This window comes from Globicephala melas, chromosome 1 (genome assembly GCF_963455315.2).
Source record: "Globicephala melas chromosome 1, mGloMel1.2, whole genome shotgun sequence".
Classification (NCBI taxonomy): Eukaryota; Metazoa; Chordata; class Mammalia; order Artiodactyla; family Delphinidae; genus Globicephala; species Globicephala melas.
The window spans coordinates 123,952,411-123,975,082 of NC_083314.1; the positions used below are offsets into that span (position 1 = coordinate 123,952,411).

The 22,672-nt window shown below is 34.7% G+C and overlaps 1 protein-coding gene across 1 annotated transcript in view; it reads left to right on the plus strand.

The window, feature by feature from the left end:
* Window positions 1-22,463, plus strand: part of LRRIQ3 (leucine rich repeats and IQ motif containing 3) — a 235,164-nt gene extending 212,701 nt beyond the window's left edge. The window contains exons 8-9 of the mRNA XM_030865955.2: window positions 14,671-15,400; window positions 21,338-22,463. Coding sequence (XP_030721815.1) covers window positions 14,671-15,400; window positions 21,338-21,494 — 887 coding nt within the window. The 3' untranslated portion in view covers window positions 21,495-22,463. The remainder of the gene's footprint in view (window positions 1-14,670; window positions 15,401-21,337) is intronic.
* The last annotated feature ends 209 nt before the right edge of the window (window positions 22,464-22,672 follow it).

The following is a 22,672-nucleotide window of genomic DNA, read 5'->3' on the forward strand; positions in this document are numbered from 1 at the left end:
AAATCTTTCCTCTTCTGTGCAACTTCATTGCTTTCACTCTAGCCCTACCTGCCGTCAAATCTTGTTTGGGCCTCTATGGTAGCCTTTAAAACAGTTTCCCTCTTTTATCCTCTCGCGGTCCACGTTCACATCCATTTTCTTCATGGTGAAATCACACATCATATCACTCACCTACTTAAACGGCTCTATATCTCAGAATAATATCCAAACTTTTTTCCTGTGGCCTACAATGTCCCATTTAATCTGGTTCCTGCCGTACTTCTCTGACCACATCTCACACCACCCTCCTTTTGCTCACTGAGGTCTAGCAAAAATGGCTTTCTTTCTGTATCCCTAACAGACCATGTGTTCCTGCCTATTATTTTTTCAGTAGCTTCTCATTTCTCCTGGAATACTCTTTTCCCCAAAATTTTCCTACTGAATATTCCTTATTATCTTTCAGATTTGAGATGAAATTGAATTTCCTTTAAAAAATCTTTCTTGTCTACCTAATATAATTACTAGACTTGCTGTCATTTCAACCTGATTGATTTTCATCAGAGCACTTATTCCTTGATATTTTCTTGTTTATGATTTTATCTGTCTTCTCCCACTATAAGTTCCATAAGACTGTGTCTTTCATAATGCCTCACCTCCCTTGTCTACAAAAGTGTCTTACACATAGCAAATGTTCAATGCTAAGTATACATTTTTCATATATATTATATTTGTTATCTGATTGCTACATTTAACAGCAAAAAACTTTTTTATTAAAGAAAGATTGAAAATATCCATAGAAACCAAATAATTCTAAAACAATTAAAAAGGAAGATAAAATTTAGAGGAAAAATTAAGAAAATTAAGAACTGGAAGGAGTTTGAATAAGAAATTTTACACTTATTCTTGAATTTCAACTGAATTTTCAAGCTACTGAAATACGAATGGTTGGATGGAAGAATGGATAGATAGATGAATTAATAGATGAATAAATCAAAATGACTCTAGGAAGCTTGAAGCTATTAAGGTCTTCATTGAGACTATATGTAATTTTAAGTAGCTGCCATTGGGAGAAATTGGTATCTATTACATTAATAAAACACTGAAATTGAGAGTTGAGATGTGAGCCTGGATAAATGCTCACAGAGTCTTGGACTTACTAGGTAAATTATCCAAAAAGAAATTAAAATAGAAGAATAATTAACATATCAGAATGAATTATAATAGAAATGAAATGGATATTAATAATTTAGTAATGAGAAAAAAGAGAAAAATGAACTCTAATATGACCACAAGTAACAATTAAAAATCCTAAATATCTACATTACAGTGAACTGTATATAGTCTCTGAAGATTCTATGAGGTTTCTGACATTTCTATTTGTTGATTTATACTTTGAAGCTTGTATCATTGGATCTTATCTTAAAATTGGGTCATTTCGAGGTTGATATCCTAAGAATTACTTAAAGGGACTTATTTAAATAACACTTAAGGTCTAGCTGTTCTGGCTACTCTAATTGCTGCACTGAAACTTGACAATATCTTTTGGTCTCTGCGTATTTAAACTGAAGAAAAATATAAAAGAAAGGGTGAAAGCAAGGAGGAAATACATCTATCATTGTTTGCATTGTAGACACTAGTTAAATTCAAAGTGGGGAGGTGCATTTTGTGGATTAGGCCTAACTCTGTACTTTTATAAAAAGAATTATTTTGTTCTGGTAAGAACTCTTAACATGAAATCTACCCTCTTAACAAATTTTAAGTGTACAATACAGTATGTTGACTACTTGATACCATGTTGAAAAGCAGATCTCTAGAGCTTACTCATCTTGTTTAACTGAAACTTTATTCCAGTTGATTAGTAACTCCCCATCTCCTTCTCCCCAGCCCTTGGCAACAGCATTCCACTTGATTCTATGAATTTGACTCTTTTAGATACCTCATATAAATGGAATCATGCAGTATATGTCTTTCTGAGACTGGCTTATTTCAGTTAGAATAATGTCCTCAAGGCTCATTTATGTTGTCCCATATTGCAGAATTTCCTTTTTTTTTAAGGCTGAGTATATTTTATATTCTATTCTATGTATATGTCACATTTTCTTTATCCATTCATCTGTTACAGACATTTGTTTCCACATTTTCGTTATTGTGAATAATGCTGCAATGAAATAGGAGTGCTAATATTTCTTCAAGATCCTGATTTCAGTTCTTTCTGGCAAATACCCAGAAATTGGATTTCTGGATCATATGGGGTAGTTCTATTTTGAATTTTTTAAGAACCTCCATACTGTTTTCCATAGTGGCTGCATTGCCACCAACAGTGTGCAAGGGTTCCAATTTCTCCATATCCTTACCAACACTTGTCTTTTGCTGTTTTGACCCTGACAGGTATGAGGTAATATCTCATTGTGGTTTTGACTTACATTTTCCTGATGACTAGTGACATTGAACCTTTTTTTTTTTTGGCCTTTCACTACCCGCTACGTGCTTTTTTTAAAAATTTTTATTGGAGTATAGTCGATTTACAATGTAGTATTAGTTTCTGCTGCACAGCAAAGTGAATCAGTTATACATATATCCACTCTTTTTTAGATTCTTTTCCATATAGGTCATTACAGAGTATTGTGAAGAGTTCCCTGTGCTATACAGCAGGTACTTATTAGTTATCTATTTTATATATAGTAGTGTGTATATGTCAGTCCTAATCTCCCAATTTATCCCTCCCCCTCCAAACATTTTTTAATATGTCTGTTGGCCATTTTGTATATCTTCTGTGGAGAAATATCTATTCATGTCTTTAGTCTATTTTAAAAATTGTAATATTAATTTTTTTACTATTGAGTTTTAGGAGTTTCTTATTTATTTTGGAGATTAAACCTGTATCAGACATATAATTTGCAAATATTTTTTTCCCATTCCATAGGTTGCCTTTTTACTCTGTTGATTGTTTGCTTTGTTGTGCAGAAGCTTTTTAGTTTGATGTAATCTCATTTTTCTATTTTTGCTTTTGTTGCCTTTGCTTTTGGTGTCATATCCATTAAATCATTGTCAAGACTGATGTCATGACATTTCTCCTATATTTTCTTCTAGGAGTTTTAGTGTTTCACGTCCTATATTTAAGTCTTTAGTCTGTTTTGAGTGATTTTTTGTGTTTAATATGAGATAAGATTTCAATTTTATTCTTTTTCATGTAGAGATCCAGTTTTCCTTACACGGTTTATTTAAGAGACTATCCTTTCTCCCTAGTATATTCTTGGCACCTTTGTTAAAGATCAGTTGACTGTATATGCACGGATTTATTTCTGGGCTCTATTCTATTCTCCATTTGTTAAAAGTCTTTCTGCCAGTGCACTAGTGTTTGTATTACTGTAGCTTTGTAATATATTTTGAAATCATGGAGTGTGATGCTTCTAGCTGTGTTCTTTCTCAAGGTTGATTTGGCAATTTGTGGTCTTTTGTGCTTTCATATCAATTGTAGAATTGTTCTTTTTCTATTTCTGTAAACAATGCCAATAGCATTTTGATAGGGATTGAACTGAATTTGTAGATTGCTTTGTGTAGTATGGACATTTTAACAATATTCTTCTGGTCCTTGAACATGAGATATCTTTCTGTGTATTTGTGTCTTCATTTTCTTTCATCAATGTCTTAATGTTTTCAGTGTAGAGATTTCTCACCTGCTTTGTTAAATCTATTTCTTAGTATTTCATTGTTTTAATGCTATTATAAATATGACTGATTTATTAATTTCTTTTTCACATAGTTTGTCATTAGTGTATAGAAATGAAACTGATTTGTGTATGTTGATTTTGTATCCTGTGACTTTACTGGATTACTCAGTTCTAATCATTTGTGTGTGTGTGGTGGGGGGGGGGGTCTTTAGAGTTTTCTAGATACAGAATCATGTCTTCTGCAAATAGGGAAAATTTAACTTCTCCCTTTCTGATTTTAGATGCCTTTTATTTCTTTTTCTTCTCTAATTACTCTGGCTAGGACTTCCAGTACTATTTTGGACAGGATGACATCCTTACTTTGTTCCTGATATTAGAGGAAAAATTGTGGGAGTTTATTACCCCTAGACCTGCCTTACAAGAAAATGGCTAAAGGGAGTTCTTCAAGTTGAAAGAAAAGAATGCTAAAAAGCAACATGATAAACTAACTATGTACTTTTAAAATAAGTACTAAGACATTTTAAGACACTAAGACAGAGAGCTATTTTATGCCCTCTATTATCTACCAAAACAGTATTAAACATTTCATCATTTTGTGTGTGTGTGCACTCCTTTTAGCCCTCTGCTTAAGAAATAGCAAAAGAAAGAGAAAACAAAGAAACAGAAAAGCTTCTGAGTATATTTGGACCCTGAGTGTTATTTGCTTTTTATTTTTTAAAGTGGGGTGATGTGTTAGATATAAAAGACTTCCTTGCAATGGAGTTTCTCTAAGTGTGAAGGTCTTTAGGCCATTTTACTACATATTTTGGAACAGAAATCATTGGCAGGCATGACATCCAAATGTGACTCCATAATTTTATTAAAGGATTGCTTAATGGACAGATTCCTTTCCATTTTTTGTAGCAACATTAAAGAAAAAAAAAAAAACCTAGCATGAATTTTGCTTGGGTTTCAGATTTTCATGTTATTTGCTTAATAGCTACAATTTGTTAAACATCTCGTTTTATATGGAGGAAGCATAAATAATAATTTAATGGTGAGTGTTAAAGAGCTTCTTGTCATTTAAAAATTCAACCAGGGGTTTCTGAGAACACCTATGTGTGTACCCAGTCATGGTTCTGATACCCTGCTCTTGTCTTTCAGGTTAAGTGTGCAACTAGAAACTATGTTAATACCTTATTTTCTTCAATCTTATGACAGTTCTTTAAATCAATGGCCAAGTAATTGTCCTTTTTAAGCCTGTAATTCAAGTAGCCAGTTCTAATTTTTTTTCTGAAAAAAATTGTTATACAAAGGAGGAGCGTTAAATAGAGTTATATAAATTATTTTCTTATGTGACTCAGCAGTTTAGGTAAAGGATTAACTCCATAACAGTGTCAAGCAATGTTTAGGAAATATGCAACAATCTATCTTTAGGCATTTTCCTATGGTAAATTTGGGTCAGAGATGCAGTACCAAAACTTCCTCATGTCATGTTTTTCCTTTTCTATTTGAACTGTGTTTTGACAGTTTGTTTGCAATATTTTATGTCAATGCCCTTCATATTCAAAGGTGTTGCCCCTTATAGTATTGCTTGCCTTATATATATTAGATAGGTGACCTTCAGGCCTTTTCATTTGGATTATATTTATTGTCAATTCCCTAATTCACAAAAAAGAATGCCATTTTGGGGCCTATTGTTACTGACAAGTTCTTACTGGATATCAAGTCACTCCAGGTTATATAGAAGCTGCTCAGATCACCAATCTGCCTCACAGATTTGAACTTGTATATAAGTGACTTTTGTGATTATTATTTTTGTCTTGTAATAATATAAAAGAAGCAGGGAAAATGTCACCAATACAAAGCTGTTATACATGTAGACCTTATACTTGCTTGTATGGAAAGTTCACTTTGCAACCTCCTAGATTATTATAGTCACTGTTTGGCTCTTAATGCTGTCAGCTGTATCTAATAAAGAACCTTGATGCCATTGTCAGGTAATACACAGGTGAAGCAAAAATGCTGTTAAGCGGAAAAAAAGATGTCAGTAGAAGGGAAAAATGGAAAAGAAAGAATAAGTTAACATGATGAGGAAAGTATATATCAGATAATTCAAATTGGTCATCCCTCTGCTATACTTAAATCTTGTAGTGGAACTCTTGACTTCCTTATAAAACACAAACTGTCTCTGAGAAAAATTAATACATTTAAAAGTCATTTCACATGTATTTTTTAAATTCTAGTTTTGTATATAATACTTATATTTAATAAATAGTTGAATTTTTAAAATTGTATACCAAAAATGCAGAACACTATGCTAACTGTAGTAGAGGATATAAAGATATATATAACATATCCCCTATCCTTTAAAAACTAAAACTTACTAAAAGAGTTAAGATGCGCAGCTATAGCACAAGCAGAATTCTTTATGAACTATCTGAGTGGATTTTGTCCCACTGCTATAAGACAGTGCTTCCAGTTATGGCACAAATCAATAATAATAATATTTGTAAAGTGTGCTAGGTTAAAATGAGAGAGAGTTTGTAATTAGTAGAAAATTTATTGTTTAAATTATCTAATTACAGTAATAAAAATAGAATATAAAATATTAGATATCAAATTTTGAGTTTATATAAAACTTATAAATAATGTCTTTAAAACCATCTCATTGTTGGACTTGAGCTTGAATTCCGTGAACATAAAATATTTACACAAGATGCAGTGATTTTTAAAATATGTCCACAAATCCACTGATACTCTTCCCTTCAAAAAGTGGAGCCTAATTCTCCTCCCCTTGTGGGGTGGACTTAGGGACTTAAATATAAAGAATAGAATATGGCAAAAGAGATGATATGTGACTCATAAGACTCATCACAGAAGATATTTTGTCCTGCTCTGGGCTCTCTGTTAGATCACTTGATCGGGGGAAAGTCAGCTGCCATGTCAGAAGAACACATATGTATACCAAGTAGTTATTTTGAAAGACCCACAGCAAGGAACTGAGGGCTTCAACCAACAGCCAGTAAGAAACTTAGACCTTCGTCAATAGTCAGGTGAACGAGCAGACTTGGAATGGAATCCTCCAACTGCAGTCAAGCCTTTGGATGCCTGCAACCCTGGCTGACATCTTAATTATAATATCATTGGGAAACTCTGAGCCTCAGCCACCCAGCTAGACTACTCTTGCATTTTTACCCTAAAGAAACTGAAATAATAAAAGTTTATTGTTTTAAAGCCTTTATGTTTTAGAGTAATTCGTTAAGTAGCAATAGGTATTTAATATACCAAGTTTTAATTATAATCATTTTTAAGTCTTCATCGTCTCCAATAACAAGTAATTTAGGCTGAATAACTGATAAAAATATAAAACTTTTTACTTTACTTTCAGACATTTCCAATAGTTGAAAGATTCTGTGCAAGAATTTATTTTCCCATTTCTTTCATTGACAAGTATAAACTTGATTGTATGTGTGTGAAAATGTGAATGGACTTCAAATCTAATTGAATTTTTATATCATCCTATATTTCAAAATTATGATGAAACTCTAATTTACAGAAGAAAAGCCATTCTGCTTCTAGGAAGTATGTCATTAAAAATGTTTATCAACCAAAAATGGATTGAAGTATCTGATATACGTGTATAGTCAGCCCTCCATATCTGACAGTTCCACATCTACAGATTTAACCAACTCGATCTAAGATATTCAGAAAAAAATTTCCAGAAAGTTTGAAAAAACAAAATTTGAATTTGCTACTCACAGGCAACTATTTACATAGCATTTACCTTGTGTTAGGTATTTTAAGTAATCTATGGATGATTCAGGAGTACGTGCATAGGTTATATGCAAATACTACACCATTTTACGTAAGGGACATGAGCATCAACCCATTGTGGATACGGAGGGATGACTATAGTCTGGATTTGAGAGCCACTACCCCAGATCAGCCGCACCTTGGGCTATGTGCCATATTATGCACCTATTTCATGAGTCTCTTGTCAATAGTAAATAGCACCACACACAGTAACTCACTGCTCAAGTACATTTTCAAGTGATAGAAAGCCTCCTGAGCCCCATTCTATTGCCATGACTGTAGAGTAGTGTCAGATCACACTTGACTCCAAAGGCTCTAGATAAAATTTATGGCAAAGGGGTGCCTAGAGGCTGTAGTAACTCCACTCTCCACAAGGGTGATCAGTGTCTCTGGGCACTCCGTTATTCATTAACAGCTCACTAGTCTGCCACATCACACCAGCTGGGGAACTGTGCTTAGAAATTCAGAAGAGAGAGTACTCCTTTTGTATTGGTCTTCTCGTGCTTCAATAATAAAATGCTACAGAATGGGGAGCTTAAACAACAGAAATTTATCTTCTCACAGTTCCGGAGGCTGGAAATCCAAGATCAGGGTGCTAGCATGGTCATTTTTAGGGAGGCCTCTCATTCTGGCTTGTACACGCCAGACATCTTGCTGTGTGCTTATGTGGCCATTTTAGTCTGTGTGCATGGAGAGGTGGAGAAAGTAAGCTGTCTGGTATCTCTTCTTTTAAGGACATTAATCTTATTAGATCAGGACCATTTTACTTGTTTTCTGCTCTGGTTTGTATATGTCTTCAGTTTTTGTTTCTCTGTTTCTTTTTTTCCTGTTTTTTTGATTATTCAAATACATTTTATAATCCATTTTAATTTATCTGTTGGATTTTTCATTGAACCTCTTCACCTTATGTATTTATTTTCTCTAGGGATTATAATATAAATCCTTAATTTAGCACAATCTACTTAATATTGTACCACTTCACAGAGACTACAGAAAGGAGGAGCCTAAATGGCAGGTGTGGTTGCATGAGTTGTGTATTTTATATGAAGTGCTATCTTTCATGAAAAAATTTTCATTAATAGTATGTATTTTGGGTTATATTGTTGGCATTGCAAATGTTACATAATCCTCTGGATTCTGTTATAAGAATGTTGACTTTTTTTAAACACACTCTTAAAAACTACTTGCTTTTGAACATTCTCCAGAGTCCTCAGGATTGTTTTGTTTTGTTTTGTTTTTTGCCAGATGTTAGGTAGATGTTAGGATCTTACTTCAACAGTTGACTACTTCTTTAAGCCTCAGTTCCTTTATCTGAAAATGGGGATAAAAACAGTACAGTACTTACCTCATAAGATTGGTAAGAGGACTAAATGAGATAATTTGTTTAAAGGACTCAGAACAATTTGACGTGTAGCAACCATTCAGTAAATATTAACTGTATTGTTATGATTGGTGATCAGTAATATGTTTCTTATGAGGTAATCAATATTAAAGAAAATGATAAATTGTAGTTGGAAGATTATATTAGGTAAGTAAACAAGTATAAAAGCATGCAAGGCTTTATAGGCCATGACAAGTAATTTGAATTTTATCATGAAGGCATATGGAAGCCATAGATCTTTAAAGACACAATTTCAAGAGATTATTATGGCTTCATCACTGTGTGGGAAATTGTGTGTTGGGAAACGCAGAGACTACTTAAGAAGACATTGCAAATAGTCAAAGTAAGAGTTGATAGAAACCTGAATTAGGGTGATAGCAAGGAAATGGAAGAACAGAATCAGTTAATCTGGCTATGTTTTTGAGGTAAACTCTACAAGACTGATCGATAATATGAATAAACTATTAGGTGTTATTTGTTGAGATAAAGGGCTGATTTTAGAGGGAATTAATTATTGGTAGCAACTGAGATCTTTTGAATGTGTTTTGAATGTGCCAAGTTTGAAAAATACCTATAAGACTTCCAAGTGGAAATGATAAATTTGAAAGTTATCAGCATAGAGATTGATATTTAAAGCCATGAACGTGATTCACTTCAGAAGAGAAAATAGAGATGGGAAGGGGACCTAGTATCAAGTCCTCAACAACTCCAGAAATTTGGTGAAAAGAAAGAGTCTGAAAACAAAACTAAGAAGAAGTCATCAGAAAGCTGGAAGAAAAATCAGGAGAGTTTTAAACAACATAGGGAAAAAAAAAAGAGATATCTTCAGGATATCAGGAGAGCTTTAGAGAATCTGGAAATCAGAAAATATGGAAAAAAAAGATTTGAAGGAGGAGAAATGATCAGCTGTGTTAAATGCCATGGAGAGTTCAAGAAAGATTAGAACAGAAAAAATGTGTCCCTTGTATTTATCACCATAGAAGCTTTTGTTAGGGAGAGTTTCAACAGGTGGGTGAGTACAGTAGAGTTGAAATCCATATATAAATAAAAAATTGATAAATTGAAAAATTAATAAAAGGTGAATAAAAGGGCATAGTACAGGGAGACAACTCTCATGGTAGTTTTCACTCTGAAATCAAACAGGAAAAATGGAATAGTAGCTAGAGGGCAATGAGGGTCAAGGGAGTCTTGTTGTTCTTGCATTGGTGGTGGTAGAGGTGATTATGGTAGTTTAAACATGGCTGTGAATGATCCAGTAGTGAGGGGATGATAAAGGAGAGAGTTAGGATAATTGCAGAAGTGAAGCTAAAGGGGGATGGGACCAAAGCACATGTAAAGAATTTGGCCTCTGCTGAAAGAAGGGATGCTTCCTTCATTGTATCAGGGTAGAAGAAGATGCATGAATATACAGACAAGTTTATAAATTTGGTTATGGAAATATGAGAACATTTCCATCACTTGACTTCTGTTTTTACTGTAATGAATGAGATGAATTATAAAGTCCTGAAACAAAATATACATACAAAGAAGCCTTTCCTGTATGTTCTGTGTTAACTGTCCAGTGGATGTTGAGGGGTGTGATAAAATGCTTTGCTGTATTTTCCCCAGTCATTACTAAATTATGTGGCTATTTGAACACTATGCCATTGATGGAATTAAAGAGATAAGATAAACTCCTTGTTTTCCATATCAAATATAATGAAAAAAACAATAACATATTGTTCTTACTCTTTGTCAGGCCCTGCTCTAATAATTATATATTATACTTTATCAGGCTTTTTTCATTTTATTAATTCACTTAATCCTGTTAGAACCCTATAAATTGGGTATTATCATCCACAGTTATCAGACTGAAGCCCAGAGAATCGAATAACTTGCCTACACTTAGTAAATAGTAGAACTAGATTCAAATCCAGCCAAATTGTCTCCAGATTTTAGGCTTTCACCACTATGCAAAGGACATTGATCTTGAGCAACAGATTCACTCGTTCATTCATCTACTCATCCATCCAACAAATATATTTATTGGCATTTACTATTTAGTTAAGCCCACTACCCCCCTAAAAAGAAAACCCTACTCTCTGCAAAATACTAAGAATGGAGGATGAAAAAAAAAAAGTACAGTCCCTACCACTAAGGAAATTATATCTAGCTTGCTACTATGGCAAAGAATTACTACATAGAGCTTTAATATCAATGAAATGTGTGGTAAATTCAATAAGGAAGGAAGTGATATGAGAATTTAAAAACTATCCACTCTTATTTAAAGAATAAAGAAAAGTGACATGTGAAGAGACCTTGAAAAATGCATAGAATGTGAACTTACGTAAATAGGGAAAACAACATACTGGACAAAACATTAAATAACATAAGCAAAAGCCCAAAGATGGAAAGATGTGGCAGATGTATAGGGGGGGAAAAATGGAGCTCTTCTCCTATAATATAGGATCCTAAGCTTAACTGTAAAGGACCATGAAGGTTTTGTTTTCCTTCGTCTGGGTGGAAGGCATGACATGATTAGAGTCCTAGTTTTAAAAGATGAATTGTATAGCAGTGAGTGATATCTTGAAGCAGAGAAGGAAACTGGGAGGTTTTTAAAAGTGCTAATGGGATTATGTTCAAGCAACCACTGAGAAAAATGTCAATCATCAGCCAAAAAGTAATTATAGTTAGTATACACAATGAAGTACAGCTTCTATCTTTAAAGAGCCTCCAGTTTCACCAAGGAGGCAAGACTTACTTACATTAAACTATTAAGGGACAAACATATATGTATTGGTAACTGTGATGTTGTGATTTATAACAAGAAAGATATATTTGGTCCTTGTCCCCAGTTCTGGCATAGAGCTCCTGACGCTTCCTAAGTGATGAGAGCAGAGCAACAAAGACGTCTTTTGTTATGTTAGTGAGGTGACTTTTGGAACTCATCTAAGGATGAGGGCTGGTTTCCAGGGGAATCAACCACATGATTAGAGGGTTAGAACTTTCAATCCCAAACCTGACCTCTGGGGAGGGAAGAGTAGCTGGATTGAGTTCAGTTTTCAAAGGCCAGTGATTTGATCAATCACACCTGCGTAATGAAGCCTCCATAAAACTCCAAAAGGACTGGGTGCAGAGAGCTTCCAGATTGGTGAACACATGGAGATTCAGGGGGAGTGATGTGCTTAGAGAGAGAGCATGGAAGCTTCTCACCCTTTTCCAGTCCTTTGCCCTATGCATCTCTTCCCTCTGGTTGTTCCTGAGTTATATCCTTTTATAACAAACCAGTAATTTACAAACTTAAATGTTTGTCTGAGTTCTGTGAGCTGCTCTAGCAAATTAATTGATACCAAGGAGAGGGTTGTTGGAACCTCCAATCTATAGCTGGTTGGTCAGAAGCACACATGATAAGATGGACTTGTTGCAGGAAATGGGGTGCAAGAGAATGGTCACATCCCAGGTCTTGGGCAAGTCCTTGGGACAGACCGCCAAGTGAGGTTCCTTGGATTTGCACAGGAAAGCATTCAAGAGCGAGCAGAAATAGAGTGAAAGCAGAATTATTCAGAGAGAGATACACTCCATAGACAGAGTGTGGGCTGTCTCAGAAGGCAAGAGGCCCCAGGATATAGGGTTGTTAGCTTTATGGGCTGGGTAATATCATAGGCTAACAAGTGGGAGGATTATTCCAACTATTTGGGGAAGGGGCAGCGATTTCCAAGAATTAGGCCACTGCCCACTTTTTGGCCTTTTATGGTTAGCCTAGGAACTGTCATGGCACCTGTGGGAGTGTCATTTAGCATGCTGATGTATTACAGTGAGCGTATAATGAGGCTCAAGATATACTGCTTTTTTTTTTTTTTTTTTTTTGCGGTACGCGGGCCTCTCACTGCTGTGGCCTCTCCCGCTGCGGAGCACAGGCTCCGGACACGCAGCCTCAGCGGCCATGGCTCACGGGCCCAGCCGCTCTGCGGCATGTGGGATCCTCCCAGACCTAGGGCACGAACCCGTGTCCCCTGCATCGGCAGGCGGACTCTCAACCACTGCACCACCAGGGAAACCCCTGGAAGTCCAGTCTTAAGCCATCTTGGGCCTAGTAGGTTCTAACCAGTTTTTGTGTATCCTCATGTACTGTGGCATTCTTTTAAAGGTTGTGCCCTGCCCCCTTCCCTCCTATCTTAGACTTGCAATTAGCATCCAAAGAGAGAGGGGGGAGGGCAGGATGGTAGGACTGAGCTCTTAACCTGTGGAATCTGATCCTATGTCCAGGTAGGTAGTATCAGAATTAAGTTGAATTGTAGGACACCCAGCTTGTGTCAGAGCATCCTTTGGTGGTATGAGAAAACTCCCTCACTCCACACAAACCAGAACCTTCAGGAACATTTTAGTGTTGTGTTTTCTATCCCTGATCTTTTCTTCTTGACCAGGTTTCCCATGTCAAGGTTTACACATAAAATTAAATTTACCCATAAGAGTACCTTTTCTAGGTAGTTGTTCCAGACCACACCCTGTTTACTCTAGACTTGAAATTCTGGCTTTCATTCCTCTGAGTCTCTAGTGCCTTGCTTTGGACTCAAACTCTTAATGCTTTATATTTGGACACTTCGGCTTTCACTTGCTAGCCTTGTTTTTCTACTTTGCTCTAGGCTCTGCTTCCTTTTCTACTGTTAATATTCCTGTGGCCTCAAGTGAAAATCCTACCTGTTCACTTCTTTCCTACTGCCTGACTAGCCCACATGTTCTGCCCTTCTTCATGGTCACCTTGACTTCCATAAATGTTCCACCATCAGATTTGGCATTATGACATATAAAAACTTTAAGAGAGTCTTCTAATAGAAGATTAAAAGATTAGAAAAGATGAAACCCTCATAGACTAGAGTTAGCAGAGATTCAATTTCAATAGAGAGAGGGAATCAGTCAAACACGGGAAACATATTTTCTGAAGATTAATAAGCATTCTTTTTTTACCTGTATTTGCCACCTGGTCCTAAATTCATCAACTGGTTTGTCAGAAAATAAATAATGAACAACAATGTGATTCAGGTTTTTATATTGGATAGCTTGGCTCTGATAACAAATAAACCCAGAAACATATATTGATCAAATATAATTACCTTTTATTTCTGGCTTCCATAAGAGTCCAAGTTGGATAATCCTGGTCAGCGAGTACTTTTTCAAGCAGGGATTCAGGGAGCCAGAGTCCTTCTACCTTGTAGATCTACCATCTTCTAGCACTTTATCCTAATCTCTGTGCAGTGGATCAGAAGAAGAAAGAAAATATAGAGGAAGCACATTTGTTTCTTAATAGCCTTGGACCAGAAATGACACATATAACTTTTGCTGACAATGTCCTAGAGAAGACTTAGTCTCACAGCCACACATAATAGCAAAGGAGGCTGAGAGATTTCATTTCTTTGAGTATCCAATGAAGGGAAAAGCAATTTTTAAGGCAGCTATTAGTTTCCACCAGAGTTAAGAAAAATAAGGTAAAATGAATTACAAAGTCCTTTGCAAATATGAGATAATAATAACTATATGTAAAAATAATACGTATGATTAAGTAATAAGTATAAGGTAAAATGCTGCTATTGAGTCAGTGCAAGTTAAATAATTGTGAGAGATAATAAAGGAAATATAGGAATCAGTGCATTTCTTTGTTAAAATATTCCAATAGTGATTTTTCTCTCCAAAAATCACGATTAAATCACAAATTGAAAAGGAATATCAGTTGGGAAAAATGCCCCTTAATAAAGTAAATAACTGGTTCTTGTCAATTTTATTAATGTGGCTTTCAAAACAATTGGGACAGAAAATAAACTGTGCTTAACACTTGTATAATGGATTATATTTGTCTGCTGTGTGATGTAGGTCAGAAAGAGTCTGAAGATAAAATTAAGGATGAAGAATTGGTTGTCGATTTTAGGATATCAGTGTTCAAACTACCAGTACATACTTCAGATTCACTGAGGTATACTGCATTATTGAAAGCAAAAGAACAAGATTATTTTCCTATGTATACCGAGCCACTTTCTACCACTCATCAAAAACCAGTAATTAAAATAAAAGACATGCTGTTGGAGAAGAGTGTAAGAAGAGAGTTTCTTACAACACAAAGAACTGGTATGAAACTCCAAGCACTTTATGATATTGATAAATATTGCTCAGAACAAAAGAAGCAGGCAAGCTATAAAAATAAAGTAACAGCTGTAAGCGTGGCACAAGTGGCCAAAGAACGAGTTAGAATAACTATTCAAGAAAATTTAAATAAGAAAATACATGCTACGCATAAACTAACTGCAAGAGATAATAAGACCATTCAGAATGGTTTACAACGACTTCGGCAGGACAGAGCCAACTACCTTGAGAAAGTAAAAGAGAGGAGAGTCCTGTTTCTGGAAGAAAAACAACAAAAGGCTAAAGACCGTTTATTAATTCAAAACTTAAATAATGAGCGCACTCTTTTGACCAAAGCAATGACTAAAATTGACAGATTGAAGAAGAAGCAGGCTGTCTTAAAAGAGAAGAGCCTAATTGTTCAGCAAAAACTGGCAACTGAAAAATATCAAAAGGATTTACTTAAACAAATGAAGGAAATTAGGTAAGTACAGTTTTGATATAATAGAAGCTTTTACGTTGCTGGGGAGGAAAAAATTTTCCTCTGCCTTCTAGATTCTCCTGGCTGGTTTAAGAACTAAATGGATGTGAGACAGATTAACAGGAGAAAATCAAACAAAAGTTTAATAACATCTACACGTGGGAGAGACCCAGGAAAACTGAGTAACTCCCCCAAGTAGCTGAAGCCATCACCTTAAATACCATCTTCAGCTAAAGACAAAAGGAGGTGTTGAGGACGGAGAACCAATTATGAGAGGTTACCAGGAAAAACACAGTAAACAAGGGTAAGGTTGTCATAGAGATCTGTCACCTGTCTTCTCCATCAAGTTTCTAGAGGTTTGGTCATCCTCTTCCTCAGCTTATAGAGTTGTAAAATAGCTCAAAGAGATGAAAAGACACAGATAATTCTAAAGGGTACACCAGACAGGACCCCCAGTAATTTTATTTTACCCTTTTTTACCCTTGTGTGTCTTTCACATAGTTTTTTTTTTTCTTTTTTTTTTTTCTTCTGATATTAGATTGAAGCTTATCAGCCAGTTTTATCCTGGTTATATATTAAGTGACCAAACTGTGAATACGTATGTTTAAGGCTTATCTAGAAATACTTAAAGATCATTATAACTGTTTATTTCATTTACATTTTAAAATGCTATTGTTTAAAAAAAGTAGTCTGTACTAGAAAGGAGTGTAAAATAGGAAGAAAGCATTTGTCTTTTCCTAGCGATAAGCAAATTTAAAACTATTTACTGAGGTACTTTATATAATATCTTTTTAAGTATGAAAAATATATTTTTCTCCTCCAAAATTTAAAAACATTTTCCTTAATGTATACTTTGTGTGTGTGTGTGTGTGTGTGTGTGTGTGTGAGAGAGAGAGAGAGAGAGAGAGAGAGAGAGAGAGGGAAAGATTTTGGAAATAATTTTTTTATAATGTAATAGAAAATATATATTTTGGAAAAGAGAATGAAAGCTAGTCTGGTATATCAAAATGTAAGTCTAGCACAAATCAATGTTAAAGAAAATTTTTAAGCAGCTTAGTTTTATTACAGCAAATTGAATGTCTGGCCATCATTAATCTGTAGAGGATACACAGTCAAGTGAGCTTCCTAATGTGTATTAACTGAATTATCTTCTCTTGTAAGCTGCTGCACAGATATTATCCTTGAGAGTACACAGGAATAAGGCAATGTTCTGGTTATGTCAATAATGTATCCTAAAAGGCATTACTGAGTTTTATTATAAATGTTTTCAAATAAAGATTATCAATGTGCAGAAAAGAGCTGTGACTCAAAAAAGTAAAATCTGTCTAGAGACTTCAGAAGTTTCTCAGTTCTTTTTCTGCCATTTGATTCTTCATTAACGTATCAAACACTTCACCTAAAAGCATTCTGGTGAATCTCAATAACTAGTGAAGTCATTACTGAGAATATAACTTCCTGATCCTGCTCTGGAATGAGGAAAAATGAATGAAGAAAGGGGAACCATAAAGCTCTAGTTTAGGAAATTGATAAAATACCCATAGGAGTGTTTAAGAATGAATTAAAAAGAGACTTTAAAATGAAAGAATTTCTATATCAGGTAAAAGCTGGTCATAAGTTTCCCCAAATATTCTTGTCCCTACTTGAAAAAAGTGATGACACTGCTCAGGGCAGAACAGCATCGTGTACATTTTGAAGTAGAGTATCATTTAACTTGGAAGATCTGGCACCTAAGTCAGTTATCCAATTACATCATCTTCTTCTTGTCCTTATTTTTGTCATCAATTGACCTTCTTGACTACCCTCTTCATTCCCTGTGGTCCTTATATCCTGATATATAAAGCTTTTCTTTATCCAGCTTCTGCCGTTATCACTGTTAACTTCCAAATTCAGAAGAACAACCCTCCCAATTGCCTAACCTAAACATTTTTGGATCCCAGAACCCTTTAAACTCATTTCCATAGACATATAAATGCCAGCTCATCACTTGGAACTGCACCACCTCTTAAATTTTAAACTCATATATTTACTTATGGCTAAAATCTTTATCTTTTCAACTCTTTTTTTCCTTTACTTTCACCACATGTATTCTTCAAATATATTGTGGCACTCATCCCTCAAGTAACCTTTCTTATAGACTTTCTAGTGTAGTTTCCAGGGTTCTTTAATTCGATTATTCTTTTTTCCATTTCACCCAGTGTCGCTGATGTCTTTTTCTTTCATTGCCTCCACCATACTAACCACCTCAGCCCCTACCTTGGAACAATCCAATTATCTATCTTCATTTTTTGTATTCAGGTAAAAATGGCTAGAAGGCATCAGTGACTTGTAGATTTATGCTGATATCAATTCTATGGCCTCCAACTTTAGCTGCTCCCTCAGGTGCTTGCTCTTTCTCCCATTACCTACAAAAGTGATTTTAAACCTCATCAACTATAGAGCTTCCTATGCACATACAACCTCTGACCTTTCCTTCTCAACAAGTCACTCTGTCCCAAAGGAATTTTAGGCCTTCAAGCTTGAATTTGTTCAATTTTCCAATTCCCTATCTATAAAATTCTACATATCCTATATTTATCCTCATTTCCTTTTCTACTGTCTCAGGATTAGTTTCCCATTTTCCTGTTAAGAGCTAATAATCCCTCTGTTTTTGCTCTTAGTAAGCCTGGAAGTGGGTAATGCAAGACCTCTGTGCTAGGCAGAATTATGGCCCCCAAGAAGATACCATGCCCTGATCCCTAGGACTAAAAATAGGATAAGAGATGGTGGGGGAGGGGAAATTTCCCCTCTTTCCCCTATTAGTTCCTTTGACTGGCAAGTAAAATAGCATAAGGCAGATTAACAGGAGAAAATCAAATGTATTACATGTGCAAAGGGAATCCATGTAAGTATGAAGTATTCCAAAGTCAGCAAGGCAAGGTAAGGTATATATATACTCTGGACTAAGGAGAAGAAGGTGAGGGTCTGAGGCTTCAAGGGGAAGTAAGGTTATTCACAGGAAGAACAACAATAGTTAATGTTTGGTAAAAACATGTTTGCTGGGCCATCCTAAGACAATAAGGCACTTTGATCAAATGGGCTTTGCTAGGTTCCTCCCTGTCTACAATGCCTAATACTTTACTATAGTAACTATGGTGACAGCTTCTTCCTGACACAGGCCCCCTATTTTAATTTCATTTAGGCAGTAAGGGGGAAGTTCAAAGGTTCTTTGGGGCCTGGATTGTTTTTAGCTCAAAATAATTCGCATTCCAGAGTGGCATATCTTCAGGAAGCCTACCCTTGTCCCCATCAATACTACACTCATGGATATGCTACCTTACATGGCAAAGGGACTCTGCACATGTAATTGAGGGTTGACCTTAAAATAGGAAGATTATTCTGGATTATTCAGATGGGGGCAGCATATTGCATGAGCCTTGAAATGCACAGGCAGGAGAGAAAGTCAGAGGGAGTCAAAGTAGGAGAAAGACTTGACATGACACGGCTGACCTAAAGATGAAGGGAGCCATGTAGAAAAAGTGAGAAGGAAATGAATTCTGACAACAACCAGCAATCTTGGAAAGAGGACCTCAAGACCTGGATGAGAACCGTGGCCCTGGCTGACACCTTGATTTCAGTCTTGTAAGAACCCAAGTAGAAAATCCAGCTGAGCCATGCTGTTCCTGGACTTCTGACCCATGGAAATTATGAGATAATACATGGTGGTTGTTGTAAGCCAATACATTTTATAATAGTTTGTTTTATAGCAATAGGAAAATACAGACTCTTTTTTTCTCCTTTCTTACAATTGCTTTGTTATTCCAGGACCTTTGCATTTCCATGTACAATTAGCTTTTAAAACATTCAAATTACCTAAAGTTAATACATTTAAAATAAATGGTAATCTAAATTTAATCACATATATATTTAAAATAAATTTAAATGTTAATTTCTACCCAAAAATCTCTTCACATATTAATTTGGGGAGAACTGACATCTTAGTAATATTGTCTTCCAATCCTTGAACACGATATAACTCTCCATTAATTTAAATTTTCTTTAACTTTTTTCAGCAATATTTTATCATATTCAGGTATAGGCCTTGCATGCTTTTTATTAAACTTATGTCAAAGTATTTATTTTTTGATGGTATAGTAAATGGAATTTCTTAATTTCATTTTCCAGTGGTTCGATTCTGGTATATATAAACATTGATATAATAGATTATTATGTTTTTCACTCTTCAATTCTTTTAAATAGTTTGTTTTTTAAATTTTGTCCAAGTTTATAATTGTTATCTGTAGGAGAGCTATTTCAATAAATGTCTTAGACTGAATTAGTACCATTAATTAATTACATGTGCAAGGTCTATTTTTCTGTGACTTCTACTCTGTTGCATGTCCACACATGACTACTCTCCAGAGCTCCTATTTCAAACGAGTTGTAGCTAATTTTCATTGAGTGATTATTAAATACCAGCCTTCCTCTAAGGATTTTAAATGTATTAGCTCATTTACTCCCTACTAAGCCCTATGAGTTGGATTGTCCCTTCTTAAAGGTGAAGAAATGATGCATGTAGAGCTTAAATAACTTGTCCAAAAATCAATCAGTAAATTGCAGATCTGTATTTCAAATCCAAGCAGAATGGTTTCACTATGTGTACTCCTAACCATAAGCCATGGTTTCTTTGTATTCAACTCCCTAGGCATTTCCATATAGATAGCCAGGCTCTTTAAACTCAGTATTACCAAAATAGAATTCTAATCTTTCTTCCCATCTGGCTGCTCTTAAGTTCCCTATCCTGATGAATGCCACTGTTATCCATACAACAAACTAAATTATTAAATGTTAGGTACTCCTCTAAGGATTTTAAATGTATTAACTCATTTAGTCCTTTACTAAACCCCATGAGTTGAATTATTCCCTTTTTAAAGATGAAGAAAATGAGATAGAGAGAACTTAAGTAACTTGTCCAAAATCACATAGTCAATAAGTTGCAGACTTTCTAGACTTAGGCCTCTCTTCCACTCCCTAAGTCCACATTTCTGAGTATACTTAAATACAAATAAATATATGTATTTCATTTATATGTTCATATACCTTTATTTCTCTTTACTTTTTATAAGCTTCTCAAAATTATATCATGTCTTATTTATCTTTATGTTTCCAGGATCTAGGGATAGTGCCAAGCACTATAATACATAACTCTTGAATGAATGAGGATGAATGAATGAATTTTCCTAAGGCCCATGACATTTCTCAGGTTTGCCAGAGTAACCTGGTTCACCTTTCTCTAACATAATAAGAGTCTGCTAGGTATACCATAATAAAATACCACAGACTGGGTAACCTAAGCAACAGAAATTTGTCTTCTCAAGTTCTGGAGACTAGAAGTCCAAGATGGAGGTGTTGTCAGGTTTGGTTTCTCCTGAGGCCTCTTTTCCTTGGTTTGAAGATGCCTGCCTTCTCACTGTGTCCTCACATGGCCTTTGTTCTGTGTATACACATCCTTGGTGTTCCTTCATCTTCTCATAAGGACACCTCTAAAAGGCCTTTCTCCAAATACAGTCACATTCTAAGATACTGTGGGTTAGGATTTCAACATTTGAATTTGTGGAAGTCATAATTCAGTCCATAGTAGAGTCCTAGAAAGACCTTGGATTTAGTGAGGCTTAAGTAAAAGTTCTGCAAGTCATGGCATAGTTTGGTTAGATGCCTCTTTGGGAATCTAAGCCAGCGTTTGTAAAAATTCTCAGTTATAGCTAATAGAAAACTTAGAAATATTAGCCCAAGATGAATATTATTTAATGATATAATGATATTTTAAGCAATAAATGGAGTTCTATCTTTTTCCCATTTGGTATATATCTATTTTGAAGACATTTAATTAACAATTAGATTGATTGTTATGGTTTTAGTCATTTAAAAGTATCTTATTCTGTTACCTTACTTTTTTCTTCTTAGGGCTCAAGAAATATATAAAGGACACTGTGAAGAAAAGATTGTTAATGATATAATTGCCTTTCAAAAAGCTTGTGAAGGATTTCAAGATACTAAAACAAAAGCTGCAATTGTGAAAAAGAATTTAATCCTTAAAGTTCCCAATGGAATGACAAAGTGAACCAATGCCAGATCACATTCTATGGTCATTTTGATTTATGGCCATTATTTTTAGTTAAAGCACTTTGAAATAATACTATAAAAGAAGAAGTACTCTATGTCACAAGATGGATTTGTATGTAAATCTTCTAAAAATATAAAGAGTGATTAAAATGTTTCTCTTCTCGATCATAATTTAACCTAAATCATGTTGAGTTGGCTCACCTAAAGGTTCCTTACATATCCAGATATCCAAGGAACAATGAAAAGTGATTTAATTTATTGCAGGAAATACTGCAAAGGCATTGCTTGTATTGTTTCATATCCTGAGTACAGCAATTTGTAAGCCATTCTCAGTTTCTCTGGCAACCTTAGAAAGTAATTTCAGCCCCAGCTATTGACTTTTATTAAGACACTGTGTTCTTTGATTAGTTTCTTTGCCTGCTTTCATATATTTAATTATATTTCCTGTTTATTTTGTTAAAACAATTTCTTTTTTCAAAATAAAAGTTTCACCATTATATTGGTGACTCATGTTCTTATAAAAATTTAGAAAATATAAATTGTAAAAGGGAAATTAAGCATTCTTATTAACTTCCTAGTAGATTGTAAGATTTTTGTGTATTTACTTTCAATGTGTTTGCCTTTACATATATGGGGGGCAGAGAGGAGAAATAGAGAAAGGATGCATGTAATTGAGTAATTGTGATCATAAAGTATTCAGAAATGGTATATATTCATTTTAAGTCTATTTAATACATATTCATGGTGTAGAATTTGAAAAATAAAGAACAATATAAAAAGATACAAAAATTCTTTGTAAAATTTTAGTCGATTTTCAATAGTATTTTCAATCTAGAAAGATAAATGTCTCACTTATTATGACACTGCTCACTTAATACAATGTAACTAATGCCATTCAAAATTTCTCTTTAATACTCATCAGTTATATATGCAAGTTTTTAAGTGTTTCTTTTTAAAATTCTCTAATTTTATTAGTCTATGGTAAATTTCCCAAAATTAAATATTTTACAACAGCAATTGTTCATTGTGCTTCTATGCTGGACTGCTAAAAAATGCTAGTAGCATTTTCCTTATGTTCTGTAAAATAATAGCTGTCTATTTAAATCCATGGTATCAGTTCTCCCTTTTCTTGTTAATTTGCAGATAACTAATGAACAAGTCGTATTGGTGTTTCTA